This window comes from Babylonia areolata, chromosome 2 (genome assembly GCF_041734735.1).
Source record: "Babylonia areolata isolate BAREFJ2019XMU chromosome 2, ASM4173473v1, whole genome shotgun sequence".
NCBI classification, from domain to species: Eukaryota; Metazoa; Mollusca; class Gastropoda; order Neogastropoda; family Buccinidae; genus Babylonia; species Babylonia areolata.
In genome coordinates, this window is record NC_134877.1 from 31508014 (window position 1) to 31520225 (window position 12212).

General features: G+C 40.2%; 1 protein-coding gene across 1 annotated transcript in view; it reads left to right on the plus strand.

Annotated features, from left to right (window-relative positions):
- The window catches only part of LOC143279398 (acetylcholine receptor subunit alpha-like), a 15831-nt gene extending 8417 nt beyond the window's left edge, over window positions 1-7414 (plus strand). The window contains exons 5-6 of the mRNA XM_076583438.1: window positions 1630-1732; window positions 6417-7414. Coding sequence (XP_076439553.1) covers window positions 1630-1732; window positions 6417-6704 — 391 coding nt within the window. The 3' untranslated portion in view covers window positions 6705-7414. The remainder of the gene's footprint in view (window positions 1-1629; window positions 1733-6416) is intronic.
- The last annotated feature ends 4798 nt before the right edge of the window (window positions 7415-12212 follow it).

Below are 12212 nucleotides of genomic sequence, written 5' to 3' on the forward strand. Positions count from 1 at the left end.
CATCGTCGTATTGTATTGTATTACATTGTATTGTGCTGTATTGTATTGTAAAAAAAATATTTGCCGTGTGCTCATGTAGTAGCCAAAATGAGTAGTAGCTTCTGGCAGAGTTATCATGAGAAAATTAAAACGGGTCCATGGTATGATACTATCTCTCGAACAAATCCAGTATGATAACTAGAATTGTGCAATCAACAACCGTCTACCTGAAGATCTAGTCATCAGCTCCATCCACATGTAATATGCGGCTTCTGTTCAAACGTGTGTGTGTGTGTGTGTGTGTGTGTGTGTGTGTGTGTGTGTGTGTGTGTGTGTGTGTGTGTGTGTGTGTGTGTGTGTGTGTGTGTTTGTGTGCGCGCGTGTGTGTGTGTTTGTGTGTGCGCGCGTGTGTGTGTGTGTGTTTGTGTGTGTGCAGTGCGTGCATGTGTGAGTATGCACAAGTTTTTATATTGATATGCACTTGTATGTATCCTAATTTCTACTGCATCTGCGTTTGTACATGATTTTCGATTTATGTTCGTACCTTGTTATGTACTATCCCGCCCAATATTTCTTGTGGCCCCGGTACACTTGGTAATAGAGACATATTCTGTTCTATATTCTATTCTATTCTATCAAAATGTTTACAGTGGTTTGCACTTACCTTCAGCGTTGAATATAAATGTGCAGTTCAGAAGCTCTCGTCAGTTCGATGATTTTCTTACTAGATATCTTTAGTCAACCCTCTGCGCATATGAGCCACCTCCCACTCTCAGACAAATTTATAATTACTGCTAGGTTTGTCGATTGAGTGATGTGAGTGTGTCTGTGTGAGGGGCTAAGGGGATATGTAAGGGCATCTTGAAATTGTTCATTTTCGTTTGTTTTTCGGTTGTTGTTTTTGTTGTTGGTGTTGTTGTTTTTATTGTACTGTGCGTTGGGCCTGGGTTTTTTTTCGGAAAATGTCGCATTTAAACGAATCCAATGCTGCTGCTGCTACTACTACTACTACTACTACTACTACTACTACAACTACTACTACTAATGATGATGATGATGATGATGATAATGATAACAATAACAATAATCATCATATATATATATATATATATATATATATAACATAGACTCACTTGTGTGTAAACAAAGTTTACACAAGTGAGTTAGTGATAATAATGATATTATTCTTATTATTATTGCTGTTGTTGTTGTTGTCGTCGTCGTCGTCATTTTTATTATTATTGTTATTATTATTATTATTATTGTTTTTGTTGTTGTTGTTGTCGTCGTTTAATTCTGATTCCATAAGAATTGGACAGAACCGTTTGAAGCTGCGCTGAATACGTCAGATTATCTAAAAGTGTAAATTAGAATAAAGAAAGAATGGGTTGTAGAAGGGAATTAATGTTTCACCAGACAAGAACGTTACATTTGCCGATAACACTGAAAATTTTTTTTGAGCTAAACAATCCACATAGACTATGATGATATTTGATGATTTACCAAAGCACAGAACGAACGAACGAACTTTTTTTTTTTTTTTTTTTTTTTTGCGTTTAGTTCACAAAGAGAGAGAGAGAGAGAGAGAGAGAGAGAGAGAGAGAGAGAGAGAGAGAGAGAGAGATTATCAGCTACTCTTTTTTCTTTTAGCAAGCACCCTGTGCCTGCGTTCCTGCAAAGTGTGATCGTCTGGTTGGAAATGCTCGTATGTCTGGACCCCCCAAACAAAAAGAAAGTGGCAGACGTTTTTCAGGTACGTTTTTTTTTTTTTTGGGGGGGGGGGGGTGTTTTTTTGTTTTTTTTGTCCATGTGTAATTTTAGGGGAAACGCTTCGTGGCTTGGGTGGGCAACTATACGTGTGTGTACGTCTGTGTGTGTGTGTGTGTGCGTGTGTGTGTGTGTGTTGCTGAAGGAAATGGTCACAAGCCTTTCCAACTAGGTTGCGTTTGTGTGGACGTGGAGACTTTAAAAGGCAGCCAATACTCACAGGTAAGGTAAGCTGTTTTGGGTCATTTGCGTGTCGCTGTATACCATTTGAACTGGCTGTTCGAGTAATTCTGAGTGTAGCTCGGTTATTGTACGGGTTGTGTAATTTCTCTTCACGCTTCGTTTACTTATCTAAGTGCACTCATTATGTTGGATTGTATAATGTAGAAAATGATTGATTAAATCTCAGCGCAACTTGCACGCACACGCGCACATAATGCATTCGCGCGTACCGGGGTTCACACACACGTTCTCACGCTCACGGTATTCAGGTCCTCTTTGTCATTGTTTTACCAAAGAAAGAGGACAAGCGCCAACAATCTGGGTCGGTTCTAATTTGATGCAGTAAAATAATAAAGAGAGACTAAAAAGTCGGCAGGGATAAAGCACAACGCGTGTTCAGTTCTCCAGCAACTCTGTAAACCAAAGGGCTGGTCAGCATGCATGTCGCAGCAAATGACAGGTCTTTAACTCTGTCGGAGGAAGGTGGCAGAACGGTTTAAAGACGTTTATCTGCCAATTTGCTCGCTACCCGCATGCTCCCTGATAGACCTTCCGCCCCGTGGTACACACAAGACATTCGATTTGCAAAACTCAAACGTCGCCAATAGGAACGGCGATGGCGATCAACAAAACTGAAAGTCCACAATCAAATCTTCCGAAAACAAATAAATAAAGTTAAACATATGATATCATCAGCGAAGGCAAACTTCTTTTCTTCTCAAGTTCTCGACGCCACATCCACCAAATCTCTTTACTCTATCATGTCAAATCTTCTCGGTACTGCAAAAAAGACTCCTCTTCCTTCTGCCTACACTGTATCTGAACTCCCCAATGTCTTCTCCTCTTTCTTTTTTGACAAAGTCCAGAATATTCGTACCATCTCAGACCAAATGCCTTTCCAACCTACTCATCCTGATCCTCAATTCAACGGCACTCCTCTCCATTCCTTTAATCCATTAACTGAAACAGAAGTCCATGAAATCCTGAAAAAAATGACAATAAAATCCTGTGAGCTCAATCCTATACCAGCCTCTGTCTTTTCCCAGTGTGTCTCACAGCTTCTTCCCACAATCACCAACATTGTCAACTCATCCCTTCTCACTGGAACGTTTCCATCCACTTTTAAAACTGCAATCGTCCGGCCTTTTCTGAAGAAATCCCACCTTGACGCAAACATTTTGAAAAAACTATCGACCAGTTTCTAATCTTCCATTCCTGTCCAAACTCCTTGAAAAAGCTGTCCTGAAGCGGCTCAACAATCACCTTTGTTTCAACAATCTCATCCACCCATTTCAGTCTGCCTACCGTGCTGACCACAGCACCGAAACCACTCTCCTCCACATCCTGAATAACCTACTGCTAGCGTCCGAATCAGGACAGATCTCCCTTCTCACTCTTCTCGACTTGTCAGCCGCCTTTGACACGATAGGCCATTCAATCCTTCTTTCCCGTCTACATTTTACATTTGGTATCAACTGGTTCTAAACTGGTTCAAATCTTATCTCACTGATCGATTCCAGTCTGTCATTGTTGATAATTTCCAGTCCGAACCCGTTAAAATTGAACATGGAGTCCCACAGGGATCTGTTTTAGGCCCAGTGCTCTTCACACTATACACTGCTCCTCTCGCTGAAATTATCAACCGCCATAATGTCAGTCATCATTCTTATGCTGTTGACACTCAACTCCAGAAGAGTGATACCCCCGAAAAACTGTCGTCGCTCTTGCAAGAAACATCCAACTGCTTCCTGGATATTCAAAATTGGATGACTCTAAATATGTTACAATTGAACGTGGACAAAACTGAAGCAATGATCATAGGAACTAAACAAATACTCTCTTCCATCACAACTGACACAATCAAACTTGGCAGTACATCCATCCCTCTTTCCAGTTCAGTCAGGAGCCTCGGCGTTGTCCTTGACAACACACTGTCCATGCAAAAATTTATCAGTCAGACATGTCAATCCTTCTACTGTCACCTGCGGCGCATCAGTTCCATCCGGAAATATCTGTCCATTGACGCAACATCTAGACTTGTCGTTTCTCTCATTCTCTCTCGCCTTGACTACTGTAACTCTCTACTGTCTGGTTTGCCTGCTTCATCCATTCAGTCCCTTCAGCTCATACAAAACTCTGCTGCCCGACTCGTCATCAGAAAGAAAAGATCTGAGGACATCACCCCTCTTTTGCAACATCTCCACTGGCTCCCTGTCTCACACCGAATAATGTACAAGATCAGCACTCTATGCTACAAATGTATTCACAAATCAGCCCCTTCCTATCTCTGTGGCTGCCTTCACCTCTACACTCCATCTCGCTCACTACGAACAGCTTCGGATCCACTCCATTTACGCATACCCAGATTCAAACTTTCGACTGTTGGCCGCCGTTCTTTCTCTGTCTCTGGACCTTGCAATTGGAACGAACTTCCTCTTTCACTTCGTCAAGTCTCCACACGCAGCTCTTTCAAGTCTGGCTTTAAAACCCACCTCTTCCCAAATTATCCTCCCTTCCCTGCCTCTTCCTTGTCTTCAGTTTCTCCAGTTTTAGAGTTATGCGTGCGTGAGACTGACTGGTGCGAAAGTGCTTTGATTTGTCTATGCACAAGATTCAGCGCTATATAAATACCATTATTATTGTTATTATTATCATTATTATTATTATTATAGCGAACTTGGTGCACTGAGAAAGAACCCATGGAAACAATATTTGGTCCTATGGCAAAATTCTGTAGAAGAAGTCCACTCTGATAAACACACACACACACACACACACACACACACACACACACACACACACACAGATATATATATATATATATATATATATTCAAGGCCTTAGTGCGTTTGGCTATGCTACTAGTCAAGCATCTACCTAACAGATGTGGTGTAGCGTATATGGATTTTTCCGACCGAAGTGACGCCTTCTTGAGAAAAACGAAACCAAAACTCACTCTGGGAAGTGCTCATGGGGCTTGTTACTTGCTTCTGTCTGCCGACAGACAAGGATCACTCTTGTTTTTAGCAAGGAGCAAATGCCTGGAGCAACCTCTTTTCACATGAAGACAACGGCTCACAAAAACTCACGTAGGCTATTGGTAAAGTTTATTTCAACTTCTGTTCTGATTTAACTGTGTCTACCCATCTATAACTTTGCTCCCCTAACCTACGTCGCGCACAACGAACAGCAAAACAAAAACAAACAAAAAAGCTTTAGATTTTTCTTCATCAAATGTCATTTCCGTTCTTATCCAGAAGAAAATCCACACTGCAGTTTATGACATTTCTTTCTTGCTTATCGTGTTAAAACCCGATGGACTCATTTAAGCACGTGCTCAAGCAAAATGAACGAATACGCATGAAAATACAAAAACAAAGAAAATACGGAGATATCTACGAGAGCCCTTCAATAAGTGATGCAATAGGGAAGAACTATTGATGTCACAATCACTATGTACAACAATGTCATAATAGGTAAAAAGTCAATTTTCATTCTGCTACGTAAAACCGTTTGTGTCCAAGAAGGCAAAATGTCAGATAATGGTGAAATCGAATCAGCGGGATTTTCGAGCTATGATGCTGTGCGACTTTCGCCAGGGAAAGTGTTTACAGCAATGCTTCCAAAGGTTGTTGGATTGTTTCGGAAAGCAAGCACCATCACAGACCGCAGTCTTTAGGTGGTGCATGCAGTTTCGACGTGGATGACCTACCCTGAAAGATGATGGCCACTGTGGCCGACCTGTAACAGTAGTAACCGACAAAAGAAATGGCCCAGGTGAAGTCTGTGTTCAAAGACCAAAACAAAAGATGGGCTGACAACATTGTAGAATGGGCCGGCAGGAAAACCATTTGCAGAGACCCGGACTTTGACATACAACCTGGAGGAATCTGGTGAAAATTTCTTCTCTGCGGCGTCCCAGTAACTCGTCACAAAGTTATGAAGAAGAAAAATACGAAGAAAAAAAGAAAAGAAAAGAAAAAGAAAAAAAAGGGGGGGGGGGAAGAAAGAGACGTCGAAGAAGAAATGTTTTGGTGATGTTTTGTAGAATTTCTCTTTAATTAATCTGTATCTCTTGGTGGTGTTTTGCGAAAATTAACTCATCATTCTGTATCTCATGGTGGTGTTTGTGGATCCCCCCCCCCCCCCCCCTGAAATCTGTAGACCTATCTCTCCATGATGTTTTGTGAGGTTCTAAATACTTTAATTTGTATAATGCAAAAAATGAACACACAAAAAATAAAGATTAAATGAATACATATATACATAAGTACATAGATATATAAATGATTAATTAATGTATTCATTTATATTATCATTTATTTATTACTTATCTGTTTATTTATTCATTCATTCATCTATCTGTGTATAAAAGTATATGTATTTGTCTATTCTTTATTTTGTGTTGGTTTTTTATTATTATTAATTAATCAACTTATTCCTTCCAGATGCCCACGCCCATGATGACCGTCACAGACTTCCCAGGCGACCAGTCCCTGATGGTCAGCGGGGGACAGGCGGGAGGGGCGACCAAGAAGGGCAAACTGAGGGGGCAGCTGGACAAGTGGGCGAGGGCCAGGAACCGGAACCACGCGGCCTACGCGGACCCTGCCGAGATGACGTGGAAGAGGGTCAGCCGTACCCTGGACAAGATTCTCTTCCGGTTCTTCTTAACTCTGGTGGTTGTCTCCAACACCGTGGTCTGGGCGGTGATGATCTCTAATTACTACGAGTAGGGAGAGATAGATAGACAGACAGACAGACAGACAGACAGTGGTGGTGGTGGTGATCGTGTTTGTGGTTGGGTTTCTTTTGTGACTCGATCTTTGGTGGTTGGCTTAGGTTTTTTGTATTGTGGAGGGGTGTCGGTGTGTGTGTGTGTGTGTGTGTGTGTGTGTGTGTGTGTGTGTGTGTGGAGAAAGAGAGAGAGAGTGGTGTGTGCGTGATTCGACTCGACTCGATTTTCATTAATTTTGTCATGAACTCCTACAGCATTACTGGACACAGCAAAAGAACAAAAGGAACAAAGAAGGAAACGGACATCAAAGACGCATGCAATCAAACACATATTTGTCAAGTGTTTTTCGACAACCTTCGCAAGCGAATTAATCACTTGGTTTCAGGATATTGCCCCGTATCTTTAGAATGATCACATCTCATAGTTGATCATACTGCTGTGCAGTCGTAATTATATTGTTTCGCAAATTATGAAACAAAATACATGTATCTAGGAAATGGAATTCATCTTCAACAACTTCACATATATTACATAACCTCTTTTCTCTTGGAATGTTTGCAAATCTTCCTCGTTCAATATTTGGATTATGTGCGCTTATTCTGAGTTTACAAAGAGCTCGTTTGTGAGCAGTATCGATTTCATCAGTTAGATAATTCTCAGTTCGATAATCGTTTCTTTTAATTTTGTTGTAGAAGTCTAATCTGTTGAATTCGGTTTTTCTCTGTTTCCAATATCGTATATTATATAAATATATATATATATATATAAGAGAGAGAGAGAGAGAGAGAGGGAGAGAGAGAGAGATAAGTTGTTGACGTAAAGTAAATTTAAGTCTGTTGTTACTTAATGTAGACTGATTAATCCAGCATAACTAACCTACACTATGAAGAATATTTTTTTACGAATAGTATACCTATCCATGGGTTTTCAATCGTATCTGGCTGGTTCAACATCGATGATTATGTAACACTTTTTATGTGGCTATTATCACGTGCATCCAGAATATGTCCAGTGGCTAGGAATACTGCGCGCGCGCGCGCGCGTGTGTGTCTGTGTCTGTGTGGAGAGAGTGTGGTGTGTGTGTGTGTGTGTGTGTGTGTGTGTGTGTGTGTGTGTGCGTGTGTGTGGAGAGAGAGAGAGAGAGAGCACCGTTTCAGTAGCATGACTCCCACACCGTTCATTCATAGTCCCCCATACACGGCCACATCTGGGTTCGTCTGTCAGTCCCAGCGTCGGCAGTCCGCAGGAAACTATCGATGTCAGGTCCACAGGGGACTACACACCAGAGGAGACCATGCACTGCTGCTGAGTTTCTTCGGTGGTATTCAGTAGTACTTGTTCTGATTCACAATACACAGGACACCACCAACAAATCCCACACAGGACACCACCAACAAATCCCCCAAATTCCTTGACAGGAACTCACCACACGCACATACCAGGAGAGGGATGGAAACGTGTCATCGTGAGAGCAGGGCATGAAGGTCAAAGAAACTGGGACAATTTGTTTTGCTATTATGGTGACGATGCTGCTGTTGAGGTCCATCAGATGGACCTACATTTTTTAGGTTTGGGACTTCGTGACAACGCTGTTCTCTACACTTCCTTTCAGGAGTTGACCACAGGCCGGAAAAAACAACAACACCGCCTCTTTTGGGGGGAATCGAACCCGCGCCATTCCAGTCGTCAGTCTGTCACTGTCACTTTGGCCACGGGGGCTAAGGTACCACTGACACAGCTGGCAAATATGAATTTAACATTTTCCACAGTGTATATTGCTAAGACATATCCCTGTAAATGAATTCGCGTAACACGTTAAAGTTTAAACTGACGTTTGATACATGTTCATGTTTGTGTGTATAATGTGTGTGTGTGTGTTTTTCAGTGATTGTAATATTGCATATACTTTTATCATCAAAGTCAGTCGATATGTGAGTTACGTTGGAATGATATTTCATTTTTCGATGTGTGTGTCAGCGTTGTAACGAATAATAGTTCAAAAGTCTGTGATTTTCTTGAAAAGATTTATCAAGGAGGATTGTATCTATCTTCAGTCTTTTGGAGGGGGTTAACTGATGTAATTTTAATTGTGTGTGTGTATTGTAGTCGGTTATGTAGAACAAGTCAACTTTGATGTGTATCGTGATTTCTTTATCATGATTGTGCACAACTCCGCCTCCATGCTTATCTGTCTTTCTTTCTTTCTTTTATTGTCGTGGTTCTGTCTCTGTATCTTCTGTCTCTCATGTCTTTACTCTTCTCGTCTCTCTATTCTCTCATCCATTTCTGTCTTTTTTTTTCTTTGTTTTTTTTTAGTTGCTTTAATTTTGTTACGCTTCTTAATCGATTTCTTTTTGTATATTCTTTTATGTATTCACTCCGCTAGTTTTACACAATATATGAATACTTACATTTATGTGATCTTTTTCTTGTAAATGTGTATATGATCACATTAAATATTTTTGATGTTCCATTTCACTTCTTTTATTTGTCTCCGCATACTGTATTATGTGTATATTTTATTCGTACAAAGCCTTGCTATGAAATTCATAATGATTACGTTTGTGATTACGTTTTTGGTAGGCCTACTTTTGTTGTAGGTATATGAATTGTCGAATAAACGCACTCCCTCATTAAGTCACTCTAGTAAAGACGTAAACCTACACAAGGAAAAACTCTGTCTGTTTCAGACTCGCTCTGTCTGTTGTCAGTCTGTCTCTTTCTCTCTCTTTTCATCTCTCTTCAGTCTTCTCATCTTCTCTTTCTATTTACATCTGTCTTCTTCTTTGTATCTCTTGTATTATCTATTAGTCTAATCTACTTATCATTCGTTCTCTCTTCTCTATCTTATCTCCACACAACCACATAACATATCAACACACATCACACTCACTACATAATACATATACATAATAATAATATACCACACATACACACATAGATATAATATTATATTCAATGTCGGCGCGTGGATATGCACGTAAAGTAAAATGATGTCGAGCTGTTCAGTGACTGAGTGGGAAGGACGAACGAGGTTATTAAGGTGGTCAAATAACAAAGAGGATAACCTACATCGATAAGGCAAACAATTGGTTAAACAACAGGAGTACCTCAGAGTCTGGTTCTCAACGTCACGAGACAAAATCTGTTTGTCGCAATGAACGAACTATCTCCTCTGGTTCATTCGACATCGATGATTCGTAGTCACTTGTTCGTGATGGGTTATTTGATTGCAGTCGATCCAAATGACACCTACCGAAAAGTGGAATGGGGAAAAAATGTTGACCTGCTGCCAGAGAACAAAGGAAAAGTGAGTGTTGTGCAGTCAGATTGAAGAAAGACAGACAGCCCTAGAGTCTTTCGTCTCCGCAAGTGTTATTGTACCGATGGTTCTGGAGTTCAGAGTGACAGTTAGAGATGAACAAGCTGTGACAAAACTGCAGTAGATGACTGGACCCACACAAAATTGTTTGTATTTGTATTTCTTTTTATACACGCATTCTCTGGGAAATTCGGGCTGCTCTCCCGGGAGCGTCGCTACATACGCGCCACAATTTTTGTTGTTTTTTTTGATATTTTTCTGCGTGCAGTTCATCAGTTTTTCTATCGCAAGTGGATTTTCTACAGAATTTTGCAGCAACCTTTTTTCGCCGTGGGTTTCTTTACGTGCTTGTTGTGATCTAATACACGGGATCGTTTATCGCTCATCCAATGACTCAGCCACAGGACACCACTCAAAGGTCCTATGAGGGAGAATATCGGCGGCTGAGCCGTGATTCGAACCAGCGCGCTCAATCTCTAGTTCTAAGCGGATCGCGTTACTCTAGGCATCATCGCAAAATAATAAATCAATGATAAACTGTAACGATTTGTTGGTTTTTGTTGTTTTTTTCTTGATATGTTTGTTGTTCAAAAAATGGCTCATGTTTTTTGAGTCAATTCAGAAACAAAATAAATTACCTACACTTCCTGTTGTGAGCAGTAGGTATGGTACTACAGAGCTACGGAAAGACACACACACTCTGCTTTTGTTCAAATCTATAATTCATGATGTGTTGGTCACGTGTGGTCTATCGCAGGCAATAATGAGTCACTCTGCAAGCACAGCTTGTGTATTTCAATGCTATAATTAACATTCTCTCTCTCTTCTCTCTTCTTCTATCTTTCTCTGTAAATAATTCGTAACATTAAAGTATTAATATTTATATGTTATGTTTGTGTGTGTTGTGTGTGTGTGTGTGTATTTTTACAACACACCACACACACCACACACATATTATGTAACTATTATAGGACGAGAGAGAAGAGAGACGAGAGAGAGAGAAGACTAGACACAAAGACAGAAAATAGTTGCAGAAAGTCTGTGATTTATCTCCTGAAAAGAATTTATCAAGATGGATTGTATTTCTTTCCTTCAGTCTTTTCGGAGTTGTATACACCTGATGTATTTCTACTTGTGTGTGTGTATATGTAAGTCGGTTATGTAGAACAAGTCAACATCTTGATGGGCTGTTCGTGATTTCTTTAGTACATGATTTGCACAACTCCCCGCCCTCCCTGCCTCTATCTATCTCTTTCTTTCTTTCTTTCTTTTTGTCTCTGTCTCTGTCTCTGTATCTCTCTGTCTCTCTGTCTCTGTCTCTGTCTCTGTCTCTCTCTCTCTCTCTCTCTCTCTCTCTCTCTTTCTTTCTTCTTGTGTTTCCGTTTTTAGTTGCTTTAATTTTGTGACTACCGCTTCCTTAACGAATATTCTTTCTTGCTATATTCTTTCTTGCTATATCACTCGCGCGTAGTTTTACACAATACATGAAACTTACCATTTATGTGACTCTTTTTCGTGTGGTAAAATGTGTATATGATGCACAACAATATTTTTGATGTTTCCATTTCATCTTCTTTTACTTGTGTCTCCGACAATAACTGATGAATTATGTATATATATATATATATATATATATATGACTACAAACTCCCTTTGCCATGAAAATTCATAATTGTAATGACTGTTTTGTGATTACCTGTTTTTTGTAGGCCTACATTTTGTGTGTGTATTGAATTGTGGAATAAAACACTCTCCCTCATTTAATGTCACTCATAGTTCAAAAGACGTAAACCTACACAAGGAACAAACACTCTCTGTCTGTCTGTCTCTGTCTCTGTCTGTCTGTCTGTCTGTCTCTCTCTCTCTCTCTCTCTTTCTCTATTTATCTATCTGTCTGTCTGTCTGTCTGTCTCTCTCTGTATCTATTTATCTATCTACTTATCTCTCTCTCTCTCTCTCTCTCTCTCTCTCTATCTCTATCTCTACTCTCACACACACACACACACACACACACACACACACACATACATACATACATACATACATACACTAATATACACACACATACACACACACACACACACACACACACATATATATATATATATATATGCTCATGTGCGCGCGCGCTGTCACAAGCACATAAATGAAACACATGCATGCTCGAGGACTGAGTCAGTGACT